Here is a 24,205-nt window from a genome sequence, read left to right as displayed (position 1 = left end):
CACCGTACGCTGGACGTTCGCGAGGAAAGCCGAACGGGAGGCGAGGGACGAAATTATACCGGGCGCGATCGCGCGTTCTCCCCACCGTATTTATAGCGTCGCGGCGTGCCGGTTCGGGTCTCGCGCGCGCCCGAAATAGAGTCGCGCGCGTCCTTTGCGGTCTACCGCCACCGCGGCCGATCGCCTACTCGATCGTCTCGCCTCGTTTCAACCCTTCGCTCTTCCTCTCCGCTCTCGAGCCTTTTCTCTTCGTTCGGTAACGCGAACGAATTCGACGCGTTCGGGCGCGGCAGCTATCGCGAGTTTCTTCGCGCTCCAACGAGAACCGTACGACCGTTCGGTTCCTGTACCCGGACAATTTCCTGTCTCCTCGTCGCGGACCAGCGAACCTCCGCGAGGACGATCGTACATCCGCGAAGCGAGTTGCGCAACCACGAGCCAAAGTTCGCGAAGGAAGCTACCGAGATCGGTCTCCGGAACCGATACCGCGTCGATCGTTGGTAACTCGGCCTCGAACGGCCGATCCTTCTCCTCGGTGGGTTTCGAGAGGGCGATTCGACGCGTCCGCTACCCTCGAAGCGAGCGCGCGAGACGGTTTTGTTTTCTCGACGATCGCGTGTCAGTAGGTCGATCGATGCTCGAGGACGCGAGCAAACTTGACACAGTTTTGCGTTTTCGACGCGCGCCCGCGCGTCAACCGACCGCCGATAGGCATCCTTGCGCGCGGTGAACGAACGCTCGTTACGATTACGAAAACCGGAGAAAAATCGGCGAGACGGACGAGAAGGCGATACATCGTCAATTTCGTGGCGATCGTTCTTAGTTAAGGAGCGATTACGAATCGACGCGCGATCCTCGCTTCCCGCGTTTCGAGTCGACCCAATTTCGTTTCGCGCGGTGAAAATCAGCCCGACGATCGAGAAACGGGACGACAAAGGGGGTCGAAGGTCCGCTACGGCGAAACACGGTGGACTCGTGCCAAGGGTGCGATTAATTAACCCCGTAGCGTCTAGCTCTCGGTCTCCCGCGGCGCTTCCATCGTAACGGGACGCTGCTACCGAGTTGCGAGGGAAGAGGGCTTCGAGCGACGCCCGACCGACCGACCGACCGACCGACCGTTCGAGATCGAAGACGCGAGGCAAATGCAGCGCGAATCGATCCATCGAAGCGGAAGAACGAACCGACGAGTCGGGAGCCACGGAGAGATAAAAAAAAAAGAGAAGAACCAGGGCTCGATGCAGCCGCCCCGCTGGGGACTCGACGAGGAGAGCCGACGGACCGGCCGACACCGACCGGCCAAGATATACTCGGATTACCGAGCTTCGTAACGAGCCGAGGGGGCAGACGGAGAAACGAGATTGAACGAGATGAACCGCCAACGGGTGCCGAAGAGACGAAAAACCGCGGAAACTGTCCTCCCCGCGCCGACTCCCGTTTCGCGCTCGCGAAATTATTCGTAAGCGGTGTACGAGCACGCGTCGGTACAACGCTATCGTCGCCGCGGTTACGTTTCTCACCGGTCGCGTGTTTCTTCCTTTGTTTTCTTTTTTTTTTCGCGACGAGGCGATAACGGAACGCCTAGCCCGCGAGCCGAATAATTTCCCCGCGAAATTAACGCGTTTAAAACGGACTCGGTTCAACGCGCCCCTCGCGATGCGATTATTATCGTTGCCACTCGCTCGGAAGAAAACTGTCCGGACACCGAACGCGGGAGACGAGAAAAACGAGCAAGAGAAACCGGGATTGCGGAAAGATCGGTCGAGGGCCTCCGATGCCGGAATCTCGCGCATTTTTCGCGCGTAATCCCTCCCTCTCCCCCGCCCCCTGAACCGTCGAAATTAACGCGTCTCGAACGCGGCTCCGATGAACGGAATTTCCGTCCCCGTTGGCGGTGGTTCTCCGTCGCGGTGTTCGCGCGCAAAAATGGACCGCGGTAATGCTCGCGATTATTACTCGCCGATAAAGAGAAAAGCCGAGAGAGAGAAACGAGGGGTAGGGAAAAATGGAGCGAAAAGTAAAAGCCGAGAAGAATGGCTGCACCGATCGCGGAAGAAGGTGGTTACCAGCCGCGACTCCGCGCCGCTCTTCGCCCCGTCTCTCTCCATTATCCGGTATCGTAGGTAATTTTCCAGCAGCGTGTACCTACCCACCACCGAACGCGGCTTACCGGCCCATTGTTTATTTCCTCCGGTAGTCCTCGAGTTCTCCCGCCCCCGTCCCGACGCGTCGCGTCGCGTCCCGAGTTCCCCCCCGTCTCTTCGGTTCCTTCGTCTCCCGAGCGTTTCTTGGTTCGCCGGCGCACCCCCGAGCACCCCCGAGGAGGGGCTTGCAGCCCCGTGAGTCGTTCCTCTTCTCGATCGGGGCTTCTCTTTCGCCCGCTCTCGCGGTCCCGAGCTCCCGCTACCGGCCGGCTCTGTCTCTTTCCCGTTCTCCGTTAGCGGCTACGACTCTCGTCGAGCCACCGCATTATCCCACCCTCTCACACACCGGTATTGATTCCGTCATACCACCCCCGCCGTGAAAGCCAGGGTTGCTCTCTTTGTGTGCGCGGCGCCGTGTGTAGCCCGCCGCGCGGCTCCGTGTGCGCGTCCCGCCACGCTCCGCTCCACCCACGCGCCAAGCCAAGCCGCTACCTCGACCGCCCCTCCGCGCGGTCAAAGCGAGCCGGTGGAGCCCGACGGCGGCGGTTTAATAAATTACGCTAAATACCAGCGCCGTGAAAGACGCTTAGTCGAGCGCCGCGCCGTATCGAGTCGGGTGAAAGTGATCGGGTAATTAACGACGTCGACGCGCGACCGGGTGGCCGCCCGCCCGCCCGCCCGCGCGCGCGCGCGCACGACCGAGCGCCTGCGCGACGGACGACTCATCGCGCGGAAAAACCCGCGATTTTCGAACGCGTGTCGTCCAATGGACGCCGTTCGCGACGGATCGCGTGATCGCGTCGAGTTATCGCGACCAGTTCTGGATACGTATCAATTTCGTTGCGTGCGCCCGTGCGCGACCCTCCGATTCGATCCCGAATCCCGATTACGCGATCGCGATTCGAAGGTATTCCGTCCAACGGCCGAGAATTCGCGTCACCCTCGATTAAAAGCTCGCGATCCTCAACGTGGACGCTCGTTCGCGCTCGATCGGTGACTCGATCGACGGTAAGACGTCCGAGGGACCGACCGGAAGAACGTTTGCCGTTCTTCGACCACTTCTTCCCTTTAAAATTCACCCCGGGATTCTTGCGACGTATTTGAATAATGTAGCGGGCCGGGAGTCGCGCTCTCGGTCTCTCTCCCGCCGCGTCTGCACTCTTGGAAATCCAAAACTCGAAAGCCGCGCGAGGGAAAACGACGGACGAACCGTAACCCCGAGAGGGAACGCGTTTACGGGATTCCGCTCTGTCCGCGCGAGGTTAAAGTCGTCGAGCCCGATACGAATCGAAGGGGCGAGCGAGCCGATCTCGCGATCTGCCCCTCGTTCCCACCCGTTGTCGCGAGGACGATCGATTTTACCGAAACACGGTTTTACGCGGGACCGTCTCCCGACGGAAACCGGTTCGAATCGATTTCGATTTCGTACGGAAGCGTTTTCCGAGAGCGATTCGAACGACGCGCGATCGGAACCGGTCCGAGCGAGTTCGCGTTTTCGACGAGGAAAGCTCTCGGTAAGCGCGAAGAACCGCGGGTAATCCGAGACCGCTCGCTCTCGATGGGGCCCGAGGTGGTAAAAAGAATCGATACCGGTTAAAGGAGGAAGCTTTTTCCAAAAATCTTCGACGTTGGTGGAACGGTTCGAGCAACGACTTTCGACGCCGGTGCGGGACCGGAGGAACGATAAATCTCGCATCGATCGCGACTCTCTCGACTCGCTCCTCGTTTCTCGCGCGACCTTCTAATTTTAGAACGCGGCGCGCGTTCGTCGATAAAGACTGGTCGAACGGCCGATCGTTTCGTAACCGCGAGAATAAATCGATCGGTTCTTTTTTCTCCACGGATCGAGGTATCGGGGTACGGTGCACGCGCGACGGTATTCTCGCGCGACGCCTCGACACGCAACAGGAATTACCTCCGGTAAATACGCTCGTGTTCCAACGTGGCTCGCGTCCGACTGGAATTCCAACCGGTCGTACGGAAAATGACAAACGAGCGACGCGGAGAGGAATAAATGCGCGGAGATCGTCGATAATATCGCGAGACGGCGAGCACCGGTTGCGGACTCTCTTCGTGGGAATACCGAGCACCGTCGTTGGAAAAACCGGCGATCGTTTCGTTTCGACGCGGCTCCGAGGAGCTTTTTACTTCCCGCGGGGAGAAGATAACGCGCGGCCCTGCGCTTCGCGAGCCCAGCTCGTCGAATCACTGCTCCGAGAGCGGTTCGTGGTTGCCACGTGGCGGACGCTACGGGTTGCCCGCGGTAACCGATAACGAGTCTCCGGAGGAGTAATTAATTCCCGGAGAAGAATCCGAGGCGATGGTTTTTCCGAGGGAATCGATACACGAGGGATTCGTCGCGAGCCTCGACCAAAGTCTCGCGCGTTCTTACCGATCGACGAGAAACCGAACCGAAACAACGCTCGTTCCACGAGGTTCCTAACCGCGAACGACGATATCGTTGAAACGTTTTCCACGTCCCCGCGATGAAACGAACGGTGGATCCGCGACAGAAAATCGCCCCGCGAGGAATTTAACTCGGCGAGTTCCGACGTCTGCCATCCGATTAGTCGGGCCGACAGCTACGGTGAAAACGAGGTCAGAGACGAGAACGAACGGCGACGAAGACGGCCACTGCGGCGTGCATGCACGCACGCACGTACGCGAGCACGCACGCACGCACGCACGCACGCACCCACCCACCGAAGAGCTCGCGCGCCAAAGGAAACGCGGCTCGACCGTGGCGACTTTCCGCTCGCGGGAACGAACAACCGATCGCTCGTTTTTCGCAACCGAGCTATCTCCTCACCGCGTAAACGTTACCGCGTACCAACGAACGCGATTCTCGATACTTTCCTCGCGGTAATCGTACAGTTTACCGCGAACGCGTTTCGACTCGGTTCTCCGCGAATCTTACCGGAAGGGGTTGTTCGCGAGGGTCACCGAATGCTCTCGGGACGTCGAAAGGGCGACCGGCCGGAGGCATCGAACTCGAACGAGACGTCGAGGCGAAGAAAGGGCAAACGGGCCGATAACGAAGATACTCGTCGAGCGACGACGTTACGGGTTGGTCGTCGCGCGACAGGAAGCGCGAACGTTTCGCAAAAGATACCGCGACTCGCGGAAAGAGATCGATACAGCGCGTCGCGGTGCTCGTTAGCGGAGGAGCACGTACGAGTCGAGTTCGCCACGGGGTATCGCGCGATACCCGTTACACGGAACGTTGCTCGATATCTTCCTAGAAGTTGGTAAATTTCGCCGACCTTGTTAGCGATGACCCCGATCGGGAATTGGAGCGCGAGGGAGAACGAATTGCCCGTTATCGGGGAGACCGAGAAGAAAAAAGAAAGAGAAAAAAAGAAAAGAAGGCTACCGAAAAATACCGAGTACACGGTATTCCGGGACGCGTGCGTATTCGCGAGGAAACTCCACCGAGCGAGGAAAAACGCTAGATCCTTAAAAGGAACTCTCCTACGAATCCGTGTTGCGCGGACCTTGAGAGACGCGCTCGGTCGAACAGCGAGAGTTGGAAAGACGGAAAGCCGGGCGGAAGGAGGACGAGGAGAGGGAGAGGATCTGGTGGGGAGAGAAAGGAGAGAAACGCGGTGAGTACAATCGTCGCGAATCTAGCCTAACCTATAATTTGGCGCTCGCGCAGCGACGCTGCCGCGCGAACAGGGTGTCTCGTTGAAAATCGAACGAATCTTCGCGCGCGAAGCTCGAGGTGCTTGCCAGTGGACTCGAATCGCGCGAACGGCTCGCGTTTCCGCTTCCGTCGGCGTAACGTCGATACCGTCCGTGCTGCGCTCGCGTCTCGATCGTTCGTAGAACGGAATAAAAAATAGACCTTCTAGAAAAGAGCAAACGGAACGCGGTCGACCTTCGATTCTCTTCTGCAGGCGTCTCCGCCGACGAAGAAGTCGTCGTCGTCGCGAGCAACGTTTCTTCTCGTCGAGACGGCGACGCTCGAATCGTTTCTATCGATACACCGGGTATACGCGCGAAACAACAGACGTTACTGCGCCACCGCGCGCGCAAAGAGAGACGGAGAGAGAGAGAGAGGCTGCCACGCACAAATGCACACCTACACACGGGCGGACGCAGGGATTACGTAAACCACGAGGCAGGTATAATGCGATCAAACGACCTACAAATCACGGGCTTCGCTTTCCGCTTAACGCGAGAGCACGACTTAATCCTACAGACGATCGGCAGACGATCGCGAAAGACGCGCGTCCTCCGTTCCTCCGATCCGACGACGAATCAACGCATGTGCTCGTTTCGGTAAGACGTTCGCCAAGCGTATCGTTCACAATCGATAACCGATCACCGAAAACGCGAACGATTCGCGTCGATTTCGAGTTTCCGAGTCCTCTCGCTGGTTTCTCATCGCTCAGTCGCGATCGAGGCACGTTGCGGAAGAAAACGCGAAAACGAGAGGAAACGCGCATACGTTCGTCCGGTTCTTCTATCGCGGAAAATCGTCCAACGGTTCTTCGACGCGCGATCTTTCGAGCGGATCGGTACACGTCGTCGTCGTCGTCGAAAAGACCGAACCGTTATCGTACCGATCGTCGTCAGTGTACAGTAGTTGGAGCCTCCGTGGCGAATTACGTAATCCAGGGATCGATAACGCTCCGCGCAACGCATCGCGTATCGGCAATAAGCCGGCGCGCGTCCACGGACGAAACGCGGCGAACAGAGGCGATATTCGGTTATCGACGTTGCTCGCGGAATCCGACGTACGACTAGGCGTCGACTCTGGAAACGTCCCGTCGAGACCCGAGCTCCTTCGCGAAAAATCGAGGCTCGAGAGAACCCTTTATTTCGAGGGAAATCGCTCTCGACGCTCGACGCTCGTTTAAGTCGCGTTCGAGACCCGCGATCCGTCTAAAGCGATTTAGAGCGTTATTCGCTTCCCGAGGTGAACTTCGAATACTGTACTCGCTGTAAACGTTAATCGACCGTTAAGGGGATAACGTTTGTCACCGCGGAAAGAGGATCGTTCGACGAAGAATCGATACGAGATTGCGAGGTGTCGTGGATCGTTCGACGATCGTCGTCGCGAAACCGTTGCCGATTTCTCGTCGATTTTCCAATCTCCCCGATCACCGAGTATCTCCCTCGACGATCGCGCAGAATTCCGTTCGTATCGCGCGCGATCGCACCGAAGTCGTTAAACGTTACCTGCAAATTCCTTCCCGGCGTTTCGTAGCAATCGTGGATAAGTGATTTACATCTTCGAGGAGATTATCGCGCCTACTGAAAATCGAAACACCCGCGAGAAGAATTGCGGGAGAAACGGGGGACACGCAGTGTAATCGACAAACCGACGGCACGTGGGATTCGATGACTCGATTCTGGATCGCGCGACGCGGCAACGATTCTCGGTTCTTTGTTCGACGCGTGACGCGCGGAACGAGATACGCCGCGTCTTGGATCGCGTATCGATTCCGTCGATGCGTACGTTGCTCGAACCTCGGTCGAAAGTCCGCTTCTCGACAGATCGCGTCCAAGTACGGATCGAGCGTTGTTCGCGCGAAGGACGAAACGAACCAGGAGCCGAGAAATTCCGCGCAACGATTCCCGGTTAAATCGCCGAGTTTCGCGGACGAGTGGGCGGGCAACCGTTGCCGGCCCCTAACGAGTACGCGACGGTGGCTAATTAGGTTAATCGAGGGCGCGAGACACCGACGCACCGTCGACGTACTCTCGCACGCTTCTCGCGAACGATCGCTCCGAGCGATACTTTCGATCGTTTCGGATCGAGACCACGGCCCGTTTCGCGCGTTAAAGAACTCGCGAATCAACTTCCGGTGCAACCACGCGGTAAGATCGTCGAGCTCGCGAAAAGATGATCTCGAATCGTGTCTACGATCGACGAAACGTCAATGGAAAATTCTCGCGCGCGGAAAACGTCGATGGATCGCGTCCTTTAAAAGTTTCTTCGGTTTCGGTTGAAACGCGCGACCGTTTGGCCGCGCGTAACGCCCGGAAATCTTCCATTCGAAAGCTTTCACCGCGTCGCGCGTCGACGAACGGTAAAGTTTACCCGTCGAGCGAAAAGGGCAGAGGTGTTTCGAGATTTAGCATTACCCGGTGTGACGAGTGGCGAGTGGCGAGTGGCGAGTGGCGTTGCGCGGAGGGCGGGACGACGTTTTCTTCCGCGTGTCGCGCGAAAGAAAGTTCCCGGCGAGCAGGATTTATACGCGGACTCGTTCCCCGCGAGCCGCTTGTTTACGATGGACCGGTCCCGCGTCGGGATTCGACAACTCTGCCCTACCGCTGGGAAAACTCCGTACGGAAAATGCCGCGTTACGGGACGACGAAATCTTTGTCCGCAACCAAGACGAAGCAACGCGTCCAAGACATTTAAATTCAACCGATCCGCGAAACGGAATATCTATCCGTTCCTTCGAATCTTCGTGCGAGAAGCGTAGTTTCAAAGTATCGAGTCGTCGACCGAAGAGATCTCTCGAGAGACGCGCACTCAAAAATAAAAAAAAACGCGTCCAAGACCTTTAAATTCAACCGACCCGCGAAACGGAATATCTATCCGTTCCTTCGAATCTTCGTGCGAGAAGCGTAGTTTCAAAGTATCGAGTCGTCGACCGAAGAGATCTCTCGAGAGACTCGCACCCGAAACGAAGGAAAACGCATCGGGTCCCGATTCGAAGTACGAGTCAACGGCGATAAATCGCGAGAACGCGCGCTTTCTTTACGAGGTGAAGCCGAGAAGACACGAGGGGAAACAGGCGAGAAGCTTTTCCAGTTTTCGCAACTGGAGCCCTCGCACGAGGGAACGACGATCTCTCGATTACCGCGGTGGCTTTCGAGGTCGACCTTCCGTCGACGCCTCGGTTTCGCGCCAAAACTGAGAAGCAAGAAAAGACGAGCCTCTTACCCGCGTAAATAAAACGACGGTCCGGTGTCGTCGAGAAGCAACGTTCCCGCCCCTGGAAATACGAGGCGAACGAGAACCTTTCCGCGCCAAGTGCGCGAGTTCGGAAATCGAGACGCCTACGGGCGGGTCTCTCGAAACGAGCGTCTCGGCGATCTTTCGCGCGAGCTTCTCGGTCGAAACGAGGCCGCGACGAATTCCCTTTGTCCTTTCGCCAACGAGTTATCCGGCTCGTAATCGCTTCGGGGAAAACGTCCCTCGCGAAGAAGGTTCGCCGTTTCGAGATTCGACGCGTTCCTTCCCGAGGAAGGAAAGACGAGACCGTTCGGAACACCTACGGCGCGGACGATAACTCGATCCGGTCGCGGTTCGCGATTAATTTCGTTGTCGATTCCAGCGAGCGAATCGATCGAGAGAATCCGGTAGAAACGATTTCGCGGGGAACGAGTCGCGCGTAATCGGCGCCCGAGCTCCCGCCCGCTCGTCCCTCCGGTCGTCGTCGTCGTCGTCGTCGTCGTCGTGGTCGTTGTTTCTGATTCGTGCACGGCCGAGTGCATTACCGCGGGACGTATCGGAGAAAAAGCGGAGGCCTGCCCTGCCCCCTCGCGCAACCCCTCCGCGTGCATCCGTCTCCGTCGCTCGGCTCGGCACCGCTCGGTCCCCCTCGCGCTCCGATGCGGCCGTTGCTCGCTCTAAATCACAACTTTTCGCCGTGCGAGCCGCGCTACATGGAAATGCAAATGCGCGTCGTTAATCTCGGTAATAAATACGCGCGCCTGCTGCTTAAGTTCGCGAGCGGACTCGCCGCCGCCGCCGCCGCCGCGGCGGCTGTACTCTCGCCGCGGGCGTACACGCGTACAACTTTTCGTATCCCCCTCCGACAACGCGCGTCTTTATTTCCGATCGCGAAACGATCGATCGATCGACGAAGCGAGAAAAAACACGCGCGCGACTTTACGATCTAGATAAACGATGCGACTCGTCCGTTAGGTTTTCGCTCGGTGTTCCTCGATCCCTTTGGCCGCGAGTCGGTCGTCGGGACGCGCGAAACCGTCTTTGCGAGCGAGTGCACGGAATTTTTCCGTTGGTCGCTCCACCGACTCGGAACTTGGAATTTCCAGCGTCTCCGGTTCGCGAGAAGCGTTACTTTCACGGACGAACGGCGACGATTCCGAAAACGATACCACCGTATCGACTCCGAACCGGAATTATTTGCCCGAGCGCTGTACTCTGTCCGCGAGAAGGGTCCTCGTGACAAACGAACGACCCGAGAAACGATGGATACCGTACTCGCGTATACCGTGCATCGAGGATAAAATCATTTTTCGTTTCCCGTCGCGAACGGGGAAGAAGCAGACCCGTGGCGCGGAATATCGCGCGTTTCTTTTCTTCGTCGGTTGTTTTCTTCGCCTCGTGGCGAACAACGAGCAACGTTTTTCGTCGTTTCGACGAACCGTCGCCGAGGAAAAAGTTTGCCCGGCGCGAAATTTTTCGGCGAGGCAGCAGGTGCGCCGCACGGAGACGGAAATCCACGGAGCTCGTAAAACGGTTATTAGGAAAGTTTAAAAGTCGCGAAACACCTGTTGAGTACCGGATAGAGAGACCAGCGAGGACGTTCGAAAGCTCGTTTGCGCGTCGTGCGAGAAATCGCGGCGATGATCGACGAGTCGGTCCGTACTCGACTCCCTGTGCCCGCGAGCGAGAACGCACTTCGATGAATTCGGCCCGTATCCGTGGCGATGAGCTAACTCTTCGATTTCCTCGCGTCTCGATCGGGGACGGTTCGAGACGGATCCGAGCGAGGCCGGAAGAGACCGTGGGGCGATCTTCACGAACCCATGGGAGAGTCTCGAGTCTCGCGAGGCTCGTATGGGATTTCTCGGTACAGCCCTCGTGCAGCTGCCGACGCATCGGTCTCGCGAGCGAAATCGGAACACCCCGAGGATCGTAGGTGCGTCCCCCGAATGTTTCCACGGTGAAGAAGGAGAGAAGAGAGAGGAGACGACGCCATATGGCTCCTGAGCGAGCCATCGACGAACCGATGTCGCGACGAACGCGCGAACCGAACATTCTTTTCGTGCGACGCGAGAAAACGGTAGGAACGCGTATCGGCTCGAAACTGCCTCGACGTTTGAAACCGTGGCTACGACGTATCGGGTATCGCGACGAGTCGTTCGACGAATTGTCCGTTCGTTCCTCTCGTCGACGCTCCGTCGCCTCGCAACGTCGCGATAGAAACGAATCGGCGCATCGTGCACCACCGTGCGACTCGGAGGAGCTCGTCGAAGGAACCCTCCGGGCGTCGACGGTGCTCGAAATCGGAGCGCGACGTCTGGTCGTCTCGGGCGAACGGTTCGGGGGGTATCGTAAACGATACAAAAACGAGATCGGAGTCCGCGCGGATAGACTTACCCTGACGGGAGCACGGAACAGCGGAGCGGCGACGGCGTGCGGATTAGCGTGATGGTGAGCGTGGTTGTGATGGCCATGGTGATGGTGTCTGGTGTCAGGACCACCTCCCGCAGCCGCCTGTTCGGCCTGGACCGACATCGCCGCGCGGGCCTGTCGTTCCCGCTCCCGAAGCCGGTCCCGGTCCACACTGAAACACCAAACGTTCGTCGAAGATTAATCCCCGCGAGTCATCGCCGTGATAATCGATTCGTACACTCGGACGAGCGAGCGGCACGGAGCACGAAATAATTGGAGGATCGCCTACTCGAGTAAGTTGGTCGGGTACGGCGGAGGCAACGAAAGACTCGACTCGGGAGACCTCCCGCCGGTTCCGGCGCTCGAGCCAACTCCCTTTGCCCTCCCGAGCCCGCCGAGGATGCTCCGAGTTCGGCACCGTTCGATCGAACCAGCGATGGGATCGAGCGAGTCGCGAGCCTGGCCCTTTATACGCGCCTAACGTTTCTCAACGCGAGAAACACTCGTCTTTCATCGTTCCTCGAACGTTTCAACCGCTACGACTTTACCCGCTCTCGTTCGTACCTCCCTTACGGATTCCGTCTTCCAAAGACGCGCGAGAGAAAGCCAGACGTCGCGGCGAACGCGACCTTGGAGAACGCGCGAATCGATTCCCGATGGAACTTTGCCTCCGCGCAAGATTCGATCTCTGTCGACGTTGCGCCACTCTCGCGCAAATTGCCCGATCGAGGACTATTCTCCAACCGGTCGAAACTCGCGGGACAGTTTCGGTAATCGTGACCGAGGATTCGGGCAGCCGTAGCTCTCTTCCGAAAGGAAATCCAACGAGGAGGAATTCCATCGCGTACGCGACACACATCGCCGAGAATAACTCCCACGTTCGAGGAAATACCGAAAGGGAGACGGAGAGACGGAGAGACGGAGAGACGGAGAGACGCGCAGACGGCCGCGAAACGAGAGAGGAGAGAGAAAGAGAGAAAGAGAGAAAGAGAGAAAGAGAGAGAGCAGCTGCAGCTGCCGCAAACACCTGTTTAGTCGCGTTTCCGGCGAAGCCGGGGTTTGCCGTACCGAGCGAGCGGACTCGCCGATAGCGTCGCAATCGCGGCGAATTCCACGCGTTCTTCGCGCCGAGTAGCGTCGCGTCGCGTCGCGTCGCTCGAGCTTCTCGTTTCAACTTTTTATCTCCGGCAGTGGGTTCTCGTCGAGAGCTCTCCGCGCTCGTTCGTTCGTTGGTTTCTCGCGCGCGCGTCACCCGCGCGCACAGAGAGAAAGAGAGAACGATCGATAATTTCCGTCGAGCGGAAATCGATTCGGCGCTGGTGCACGCCGATCCACGGCCGCGTTCATTACGAGACGGTTGTTCCGCCCCCGAAATGGCCCAAACACCCCCCATTGTTTCGTCACTTTTTCGCGTCTACCGGAAATATCAACGGGGACGAACAACGCGGCGCGGGGAAGATGAAGCGGCGCGATAGCGCGAGATCGTGCAAAATTCACGAGGCTTCGAGGCTAGGCGAGGCAAGGCGAGGCGAGGCGAGGCGAGGCGAGGCGAGGCGAGGCGAGGCGAGGCGAGGCGAGGCGAGGCGAGGCGAGGCGAGACGAGGCGAGACGAGGCGAGACGGGACGAGGCGAATCCGCGGCCCGGGATACGCGCGGCGTTCGTTCGATGGAGTCTGGGGCCATTGGCCGACGAGCCGGCGACAGGACGGATATTACCGGCGGCAAAGCATCGCGCCTCGTTCCTCCGCGCAGCGCCCGTGTATCTCTTCCCATTACGAGTTTAGATACGACCGATTTCCTACTCGCTAAAACGCGATCCGTACCCGGCCGAGCCGACGATACTTTCGCGGAAACGTCCGCTCCGCGACGCGCGACCCGCCCGAAGATTCGGGGGGACACCGAGAAGGACCCCGTAAGCAGAGGACACCTCGTTGTATTTCCAAGACGCGTTCGAAACGGTGTACAATTTTTCGGAAGCCGAACGCAACCGACGAGCCTCGACCGATGGTACATAATGGTAATCTTATCGCGACTTATCGTCGGTCCGCTCGCTTTTTATCTTCGAACGTTCGTTCTTCGAGTTTTCGAGACCGAAAACTTCGCCAACGGCGGACAATGCTCGCGCTCTGTCCCGTTATCTCGCCGCGTCTTCTCCTCGCTCGAACAATTAGAGACGAATTACCCGCCGGTTCGCCGAACGATCTCGCTCCAAGACGCCTTCTTCCATCCCGCGTGGAAAAAATAATTCGACTGGACGACGACGCGCGCCGGAACCGAGAGACGAATTTTCATCGACGCGGTACCTCCGTCGCCTCGATCCGCCGCGTGAATCGATTTTCGTACGCGCTCGTTCCTCCATCCCGACGAGGTCCTCCTCCTTCTTATCGGGTGCTCGTTACCGTTGTTGTCGTTGCACGGACAAACGCTGTTCGGTAACGGCGCGTAGAGAACACGTGGCACCGATAAACGAAGAAGCAAACGCTATACGAGAAACCGAGCGAACGGACGGTGCAAAATTCCCTCGACGAGTTTCGCGAGGTCGGCTCCTGGCCACGAGACACACACCTCGAAGAGTTCCGAAATTTCGCGGCCAATAGGACGATCAAAGTTTCCGTCGAGATTATCGGACGATTCCCGCGCGTTCCTCTTCCGGAGCGGACCGCTCCGGTCGTTCGATTCCAGTGTCTATTCCGAGCGCGCGATTACGATCGAAAGCTAACGAAATCCGCGCGCGTTCTCGCGATTACTACCTCGACGAACTAAAACGCGTCGCGTCGGAGGAGTTCCGGTCCGGTGCTCGGCCGATCGGACGGAACTCCCCGAGCGAGCAATTTTCCAAATTTTCGAGGGAGGATGCGACGCGATAGTTTACCCGACCGACGACGCGCGCGTCTATCGATGTCATCGAGCGTCGGGGCGAATCGCTCTGTCACCGGACGGACCAAATCGATCGTCGATTCGATAGCGACCGGCCGACGCTTTTTCCAACGCCAGCTCGCTCTCCGCCGCGCCGTTAATCCGTTGTACAAACGCTTCGAGTCGCTCGTAACGCGAATCCGCGGCCGTCTCGTCTCGTCTCGTCGCGTCTCGTCTCGGCGTTCTTTCGCAACGTTGGACGGTCTTCGTATCGTTCCTATAAATTCTATAAATATCGGCGATACGCTCGGAGAAGATTAACGATCCCGGTGGTTCGCGAGTCCCGCGAACCGGAGAACTTTCCGAGAGCGTGCGTCGTTTCTGCGACGATCTTTCGAAATTGCGAACGGGACTCTCGCGCCTCTCCGTCTCTCCTTTCCCTCCGAGAACCCGATCCGATAACGCGCCTATTTATACTCGCCGCGGTGGTAGCGGGTACGCGATTTCTCGCGGTACGCGTTTCCGTGCCAAATATTGTGCCGAAAAACTCCCGTCGAATCGACGAACCGACGGGGTAAACTGGAACGAGCCGCCCGCCGCACCGAGCGAAAGAGCAACGGATTACCCGATACCTTTTAACTTCGCGGACGACCCCGTCGGATACCCGACAGCCACTTTTTCCAACGAATCGTTCCCCGAGAGACCGATCCGCCCTCCGGTCCCGTAGGGACGGGAACCGGGGACGGAGCGACCCGGAGGGGTGGACGAGGGGCCGAGGAATATCGCCGCCGGAAATAATTAACTCGCGTTAATCGCGGTCCATTTGAAATGGTAACGAAGACGGAACGAGTTAAAACGATTCTCGGGCGGCCGCGATTCGCGACAAACGCGAGGGAAAAGGAGGAGGAGGAGGAGGAGGAGGAGGAACGAGGAGCCAATCGAGGGAAAACAAAACCAACGAATCCGACTTCCCTCGTTCCGTTCGATCGTTCCACTTTCTAGCTTTCTACGCGCTGCGCTCTTCGACGTTCCGCGATCTCGTTCCGCGAAATTAATCGTTTCGTAGCGAGAAACGTCCGCGGTGCGACCGATACCTCTCGCGTACCTCTTCGAAACACGAACGAACGATACCGGGAAATATCGTACGAGCTGTTCGCCGAACCGCGCCGAGTCCGATCGATTCGCCTGGTCGCGTTCGCAAAAACGTCGCCGTTCCGGGAACAACGAGACCAGAAACGATCAAAGGGTATTCCCGGCTTTCCGCCCGGATCTGTGTGCTCTTCGATCGCGCGATAAAGGATTATTGCGTTATCGGGGCCGAGTAGCGAACGAGTCTCCCTCTAGCGACCGACGAAGCATCCGCGAGACCGGTGATACGAGAGATTCGTTCTCGATCTCGATCTCGGCGATCGTGCGAAATTTTCTTTTTTCTCTATGCCTCCAACGATGAAAAAACACACTGTTCGCGACACGATCGTGCGTGCGCGATGACGAACGCGTTACGGTGAACGAAAAGCGATACTCGTTCGTCGATCGACTGGGAATTCCGTCGCGGTTTCCGGCGAACGGTTTCGACGGATGCTGAGCACCGTCGTATTCTCCGTATCTCGCCGCGAACGAAACGACGTCGTCCGATTTCCACGAGTTTCGCAACGTCCGAGCGAACGCGCGCGGATATAATAGGTACCGGTTCAGGTTCGCTCGACGTCGGCGATGACGCTCGCGCAACGCGTGACGCGCTAACCTTCGACGTCCCGCGAAACGCTCCTCTCGCGCGAGAATCCCGGAAAACCGCGCGCGTTTCCTTTTTTTCTCAAATTCGCTCCGATCGACGATGCTCACGTCGAGAGTGCGTCAATCGTTGACGCGTGACGCGCGAACGAATCTGTTAATTGTCGAAAATGTTTCCATTCGCGCGTCGAATCGACGAGTTCGAAACGGTTACGGTTACGGTGGCGATGTTCGAGGCTTACGGTTTCGAAGTCGAACGCGCCCTGGATTCTACGGGGCGAAGAGACGTTTCAATTTCCTCGTTCCGAGTGTCGCGCGGATCGGGACTTTTCGAAGGATACGATTTTCCGGCGACGCGGCGTCTTTTTTGGCGCGAAACGGTGCAACGAGCGAGCGCGAGCAGGTCGCTCGTCCCCGTTCGCCCATCTCCGCGAGCGGTGCTCTTTAGAAATCCAGCGAGGTCCGCGCGCGACTATATATACGTGTAAACGAGCACGCGAAAGAGCAACACACGGCTCGGGAGCGTGCACGCACGTGGCCGTACGTGTGGCGAATTGGATTCGTGCTTAGTTAGCTACTCGGCGATAAACGACCGAGACGGCGAAAGTATTCGCGCGAGGGAACGAGAGAGAGAAGAGGGACGACCGAGGAGGGGCGAAGTGGGGGAAGGGGAAACAGGGAAGAGGGAAGAGGGAACACGGAGGGAAACGAAGAGAAGATAAGGACGAACGCACGGAGAAGAAGAGAGGCGGAGACCGAGCGAGGGCTGCCGAGGAAAGAACGGGGCGAACCGGAGGGAAAGGGGAGAAGGGGAGCGAGAGAGAGAGAGAGGGAGGGAGGGAGGGAACGAGTGAGTTGTCGCGTTTATTTTGAGCCGACGAAGGCTAAATGCCGGATTGCGCGGTCGCGAATTCCCGGCGATTCGACGGCCTTTTCTCTCTCTATCTCGGGAGCGTAATCGGTCTCGCTATCCTCGTTTTCTCTTTGCCACCGGTCGACACCCGGCGCTCGTTAATTACCGATTTCATTAGCTTATAACCCGACGAGAGATAGAGTCGCAACGAGGATCGATTCCCCGCGAGCAGGAAAATTCCACTTTCGCGTCGGACCGAGTACGAATCGCGTCCTCGAGAGTATTACGCGGCGTTTCGCGAACGAGTCGACGCCACGGGAAAAAGGATCGGGGAGGATCGCGTCCACGGACGACGACTCCCGCTCCCCCTCCTTCCTCGAAACACGTCGATCGGTTCCTTCTCGCGAACTCCGTCGAGCCGCGAGACCATCTTCCCGTTGAATCACAATCGACCGACTCGACGACTCGGTTCCATTGACACTGACACACTGACATCGTTTCGCGCTACGGCTACAACGACGACGACAACGACGAGCGCAACGACTACGACAACGATGACGACTACGACTACGACTACGACTACGACTACGACTACGACTACGACAACGACGACGACGACAACGACGACAACCTTCGAAAGCCGCGTTTCGTTCTAGGCGAGCACGCGCGCGCGCCAGCGCGCTAATCTCCTTGAACGGATTGACCGAAGCTGCTTCCATCCACTCGCAAATTAGACGGAATTGCTCGTTATTCGGATAGGTTCTCGTTCGGACGGAGAGCGTATATTTCATCAAACGCTCGCGATTAACGTTTCGAGTCGGTCGCTCGTAAAAAGCAAACTTTCCTTTCCGTTTGTTTCCGGATCCCCGCTACTCGGTGACCTCGTTGGTGCGGAATTCGTTTGGACCGCGACTCGACTCCTACCGAAGACTCTCCGGCCGATTAAAACGTACACGAGAAAACGAGTCGGTTTCACCGTTTTTGCAGCGGGCAAAAATTTTGCGAAAGAAACCAACGCCGAGAACCACGGGAGTCCCTCGAAGCGAATCGTTGTTCCGTTGGAAACTCGGGTGCAACGAGACGGACGATGTCAGGGCCGCGTGAATTTTTACCCGAAACGTCGAACCGTTCCAAGATCCCTCCCGTAAACGGTCGTTGATTCTCCTTCCCCTGATCTCGATGGAAACCGTGGCGGATCCTCGCTCTTCGAGCGAAACTGACAGAATTCGTCGAATATTCCGCGTTGACCCGATTTAACGCTTAGACGCTAAATAAATATAACCGGAGTACTTCTGGAACGTTAAACCGCGAGCGTTGACAGTAATTACCCAATGGACCGCGCGTTCGAGTAACGGGGTCAAAGTGTCTAAACCTGGACGCGTTCGGCGTCGATCCACCGATTTTCGAAAATTCCATCGGGAAGAACGCGCAGCGGCTTCGCGATCTCGCTCGATATCGGATTCGCGTCGAATCCAACGCAACTTCCCGCCCGTTTCGTATCGTTTCTCCCGTTCGGGAATTCGCGGACGACCCGCGAAACCGAACGCCTCCGAAAATGCTGCCAGACGCTGGACGCCGAATAAAAAAAGAAAAGTTTTCCAATTAGTTCGGTCGAGCGAACCGCCGACCAACAAATAGCACGTACGTAACTCGGTCAAAGTTCAAGAACGGTCGGCTCGTCTTCGACTCCCTTTTTCCCTCGTTCCTGGCATTGAACGGACCCGATGGCAACGTCGAGTCTAGGCGGGTTCGCGATGTCCTCCGGACTCGAAAATTGAATACGCCCGGACCGAAAGTTACGCCTTGTCCATTGTCGATGGTCGTTGCGTAACGATGTCGCTTAACGACTCTGACTCTGTCCGGAAAGAAGACGCGAAAAAATTCCGATCTCGAGACCAGCGAGACGAGCGAGACGAGCGAGACGAGCGAGACGAACGAGCCGCGTTGACGAATATTTACCGAGCTCGAGCAAGAGGTAACGATCCTCGTCGTTCGACGCGTTCGTTCCCGGGAATATTAAATATCGTTCGATCGTCGGTTCGCGGCTGACCTCCTCCGCGAACCGTTCGTCTTTTCCTCGGTCGCAGCTGCGAACGCCGATCTTTGTTTAATTTTCCACCGTACGTCGACCGTGTAAACGAATTTGTCCCGCGTTCGGTCGCGAGCGCGTCGAATCGACCACCGGGATTAACGAAAAACTATACGTTTGCGTAGCCTCGGTAAAACGCTAACGAGATCCGTTCGTTCGACGAACCAAGTCGTATTTGATACGCAAAGAGTCGCGAATGAAAAATAAAACGCGCGGATGATTCGATGAAAAGCATTTATCCGCGTGTATAAATTTCCGCGATTCGTAGCCAATATTTCCAGCCGGTTTCCCTCGAAACGATTGACGCACGCGTTTTCATTGCCACGAAAGAAAAGCGTAACACGTGTACACGTTCGTGTTTAACAAATTCAACAAACACGACCGCGATAATGATATCCGATGGTGCGCCGGGAAAAACTTTCAGCCCGACGTTACGAACGATTGAATTTCGACGCGATACCCATTGTTTGCGTTCCGTGCAATAGGAAATTAACATCGCGGAACATCGATGGCCGGCGAGCGAATTTTATCTTCGCTCGGTCGTTCGTTATCGCCCGATTAAACCTATTATCAGCCGCTATCGCCCGCCTAATCTCGACAAAATACGATGTTGTCGCGTTACGATTTCCCTCGTACGTTTTTCGAAACTCTTTGTCACTTTCGGTGAAATTTTTACCCTCCGACTCCACGGGAACAACGTTCCGAGCTTCCCCGAGCTTTCGAGGAGTCAACATCCGGTTACGATGTTCGGTGGATTTCTCGTCCCGTATCTCGAGGTTCGCGCCGCGAACAGCGGTATCGCCGATTCGTCGCAACTTCCGGCAACAAAGAACCGTGCCGAACGTATCGACTCAACAGCTTCCGGCGATAATATTTTTATCCTCGAACCGACCGCGAGTATCGTCAACGTACAATTCACCGATAAATATTTACGCGTACGCGTACGCGCGCGCGCTGTCTGCCGATTCATCTTTCGCGCGAACGGCAAAATGGTTCGACCTTTTCCCAACGTCCGTTCGATTCTCCTTTTCAATTTCCGAGCCGAAGGGATGCACCGTCCCTGCGCAACGAGCACGGAGAACCGATCCAGACGTTCGCGATCTCCGTTGAATTCCTCGCGCAACGAAAATATCCACCGTTGTTATCGTTTACGAAAGTGGAGTCGCGCGCGACGCGCTTCTTCTTGTTTTCGCGATACGCGACGACACAGCACCGCGGTGTCTCCCGGCTACGGCGCAGAACGGCCGATGTTTTCGATACGAGATGATGTTTCTCGGGCCAGTGGACGGCCATTTTTAAAAGGAAACCAAGGCTCTTTGGTAGCAGCGCTCTCTGTCACTTATGTAATCCAAAGTTAGCGCGCGCGCCGCGCCACGCCACGCCGCGCCGCGCCGCGCCGCTTCGTACCGCGCCGAGGGAACAGAACGGAGCACGAGAGTGGAACGATGGAACGGTGGAACGCGCGAGAGCGAGAGCGAGAGCGAGACCGAGACCGAGACCGAGAGCGAGACCGAGACCGAGAGGACTCCGCGTCAAAGAGGATGACGAATCGTGACAAAGTTTTTCGACGATCAACCGTAAAATTTCGCTTCCCTCTCCCCAGCCCGGCGGGCGCGTTTGAGTCACTTCTAAAGCGACCTGGCTAACCAGTGACGTCATCGGTGAACGCTTTTTGCACGGACGAAAAAGGGAGAGATTTATCGCGCTTTGACGCCGGACAACCATCGGGAAAGGGAAATACCCTTAACGCGGACCGAACGATGAAAATATTCCCCGATTCGAGTACGTCGATTCGCGATTTTCTTCGCTTCCCCTCGAAACGACAACGACAACGACAACGAAGGGACATCGCATCGAATTGTTCTTCGATGCGTTCGAAGATTTATTTTAACCAGTGATACCATAGGTGGTAACTAATTTAGCTCGTTGCGAAACGACAGGATTTATAGATCGCGGGCGGAGGCGGATCGCCGATGAAACGTCGGAGAATCGACTCTCTGTTATTTCCCCGCTCGTTGAGCGTCCTCTCCGGGCTCTTTCCGATCGAGTCGAACGTTCCGTTCGAACGATCGAGGAGTTCGACGTTTCGAAGAAGATCGCGTTCGCCACGGAGCAGCGAGCGGGTGTCCTCGAATTCGAGAGAAATTCTTGGCGATCTTTCGATCGACGGTACACTCCGCGCGTTGTTTACCACGTGGATAACACGTTATTCCGGTACCTTCGTAAGTGGGTCTTGTAGGTAGAAACATGAATCATACCTTGGCACAAGCACGTACTCGAAACGGCACGTTACCGCCCGTTGTTATTGTTGTTGTCGTCTCGAGCGAAATCTCGCGCGTCGTCGATGCTTCCAGCACGGTGGAACGGGATGAGAAAAAAGCGATCAACGCGGGGAAAGAAATACGCGCGAGGCGTAAACAAGAGCGCGGTCGCGCGACGGAAAAGCGCGGCTGAGAAGGTAACGGAGCGCGTTTGGACGGGAAGAGAGAAAAAAAAAAAGAAAAAAGAAAAAGAAAAAAAAATGGCGGCACGTGGTATGACGAAATCGAGATATCTTTCGAGCGGCGGTCTCGAACATGGCCGCCGGCCGAGGTTTTTACGCGCGAGCATCTGTCGATAATTTTCTGGCATTACCGAGAACGCTCGAGCAGCGGTAGCTCGCGTCGCGGCGATGACCGTGCACGGCACGTTTACGACGCGGCTCGGTATTTATATCGAGCGAAATCTAGTTTCGTCCGGAGTCGTCGGTCTTCCCGAAGCGAAGTAAACAGCGCGCCGATCGCCTCGAACGCTCGCGAAACGAAGACAACACCGTACGGTGGTCGGGCGATCGACGACAATTTTCCCGCGGGGAAACGCGAACGACGACACCTATGAATTTCCCCCGCGGTCGCGAAAGTCGCCGCGACGTACTTTCTCCGAAAGCGTTCTAGGATAAAAAGTAGGATGCACGACGAGGCGGAAGAAGAAGAAGAAAAAATCGAGAGAGAGAGAAAGAAAAAAACGTCCAAGCGGCGGTGAGGCGCGATCGAGCGCGGATATCGCGACGCGGGTCTCTTCTTTTTCGCCTCGTCGCGGAAAAGGTCGATCGCGCGCGCGATCCATCGAATCGGATACTTCTCCGATTCGAGGTTCGGTCGCGCGAACCGAACGGAAATCGTTGTTTGCGCGCGTACGCGCGTACTCACCGTGCGTTCAAGAACGTACGAGCCGACCGATCGTCGCAGTATCCAAAAATAATCCTGAGAAAAAGTTGTCGCTAGAACCGCGATCACCGGAACCACCAGAAATACCGAGAATCGGGAGAAGCGAGGCAACGGGTCGGCGTTTCGCCAATGGCGACGCGAAATTCACGCGTAAAAACATTCTCGTTGCACGGTCGGAGCGCTCGAACGCGATTTACCGAACGGAGCGCCCGATCAACGTTTCGAACGCACGAGAGGAGCGGCTAATCCAGAAGCGCGCGCTCCCGCTCGTGGAACCGCACCGCGCGACGACGACTCACCGAGAAGATAAAGGCACGTATACACTTTTCGACGTCAACACCTCTTTCCGGTCTGTTCGACCGAACGAATCGAGTTATCGATGAAAGGACACTGCTAGGAAAACGCGGCAGGTATCGCGCGAACGAATCGAAGAAACGACACGAAGCGGCACGAGGACGCGATAACTGCGACGAATTACACACCGATCGCGACCAGTCTCCTTGACGCGACAACATTCTTTGTTTACTTGCACTGCTCGACGGGCACACGCGGCGGTTGGTTCGTTCTCCTCGGAATTCGGCCGAGGGTCACGACACTCGTAATCCAATTTGTTTACATCGCAGCACCCGTGTTCCGAGTTGGTTATGCGCGACAACGACGACGACGACGACGACGACGACAACGACGACGACGACGACGAGGACGACGACGACGAGGTCCGAGGTTAGCGACAATTCACGAAACGGCGACGACGTAGCGCGAGTGTGCACGAGACGATCGTCGACGAGAAACTGGCACCTTCCGGTCGAGACGAGGAGAGGGAGAGCCGAAGGAGCGAGATAGATGGACGGAGATACACAGACGCGCGCGCCCGTGCCCGCGCGCACACCTACACACCTACGAACCTATACACGTATAACACGTGCACTCGTTCGCAACACGTACGGCCGTGTACGTGCGCGCGTTCGCGTTCGCGCTCGCGCTCCTACCGAGAGTGCGGGAACGAGAGAGAAGGGAAATCGCGACACTAGCGACCACGGGGGCGACTCTCCTCTGCACACGCTCTTTTGCCGCAAAAGCTCGCTATGCACTACGAGCACGAGAAAAAAAGTACGCACCGATCCTCTGTGTACGAACCGTCCGTCCCGTCCCCCCTTCCTCCACCGCCATCCACTACCTGCCTCTTCTCGCTCGGTCGTTCGTTTCGCTCTCATCCTCTCTCGAGCTTCCCCGTGTTCGTGTGCACGCGCATGTACCCGTCGTTACGTGTGTAGAAAACTCGGTATGCGTGCACGCGAGACAGAAACCGAGCGAGCCCGAGAGAGACGGCCAAGGATCGCCGACAGAGACAGAGGACTGGAGGAGAAGCAAGGAGCGGAGAGCGAGACGGAGGAGTGGGAGATTATCAAAATGGCCGCGCGCGCAACCTACTCTCCACCTCCTACTCCTCCAGCACCGCCGCCTATTCCTACGATACTATTCCTCCTCTTCGGTCGACCGACACGCCGCCTCGCGCGGAAACCGCCAGGCGCATTGCCGCACGATCGTAATACCAATGGACTACCGTGACACTCGCAACGCTGCCGCGAGAGTTACTTACCGTTTGCGCTACTCGTCGACGACGACGACGACGACGACGACGACGACACCGAACCACCCCCGCCGCCCGCCGCCCGCCGACCGCCGACCGCCCGCGCAAAAATTCTTCGCATCTCGCGTTAAGCCCAACGCGTCCTATCGCTTTCGAAATACCCGCCGATCCCCTCCCTCTCTCCCTCCCTAGGCTTTCGTCGGTTGTTTACCGCCGTAATCGTCCCCCGTTTCCGAACGATTCTCGACGCGCGCGATATTCGAACGTTCGCCGAACATCGAACGATAACGATTTCGCGCGCGATCCCGCGTTCGAACGAATAAACGTATAAATAAATAATTTAAAGCGAACCGCAACGGAACGGTGGTTAACGAAGCCGCGGACGAGGCAGATATTGCGTTTAAATCACT

General features: G+C 57.1%; 1 protein-coding gene across 8 annotated transcripts in view; it reads right to left on the bottom strand.

Annotated features, from left to right (window-relative positions):
* The window catches only part of Lilli (AF4/FMR2 family member lilliputian), a 114,797-nt gene that overhangs the window by 38,347 nt on the left and 52,245 nt on the right, over nucleotides 1-24,205 (bottom strand). For 6 of the 8 annotated variants that reach the window (XM_076319611.1, XM_076319610.1, XM_076319618.1 and 3 more), the window contains one exon: nucleotides 11,455-11,641. In XM_076319611.1, coding sequence (XP_076175726.1) covers nucleotides 11,455-11,641 — 187 coding nt within the window. Of the gene's footprint in view, nucleotides 1-11,454; nucleotides 11,642-11,758; nucleotides 11,780-22,186; nucleotides 23,062-24,205 lie in introns of those variants that run through there. The other 2 variants (XM_076319616.1, XM_076319617.1) reach the window with 2 other exon arrangements.

Source organism: Ptiloglossa arizonensis, chromosome 9 (assembly GCF_051014685.1).
Source record: "Ptiloglossa arizonensis isolate GNS036 chromosome 9, iyPtiAriz1_principal, whole genome shotgun sequence".
NCBI lineage: Eukaryota > Metazoa > Arthropoda > Insecta > Hymenoptera > Colletidae > Ptiloglossa > Ptiloglossa arizonensis.
The sequence above is the reverse complement of the archived record's forward strand: the minus strand, read 5'-3'. Positions and strand labels throughout refer to the sequence as shown.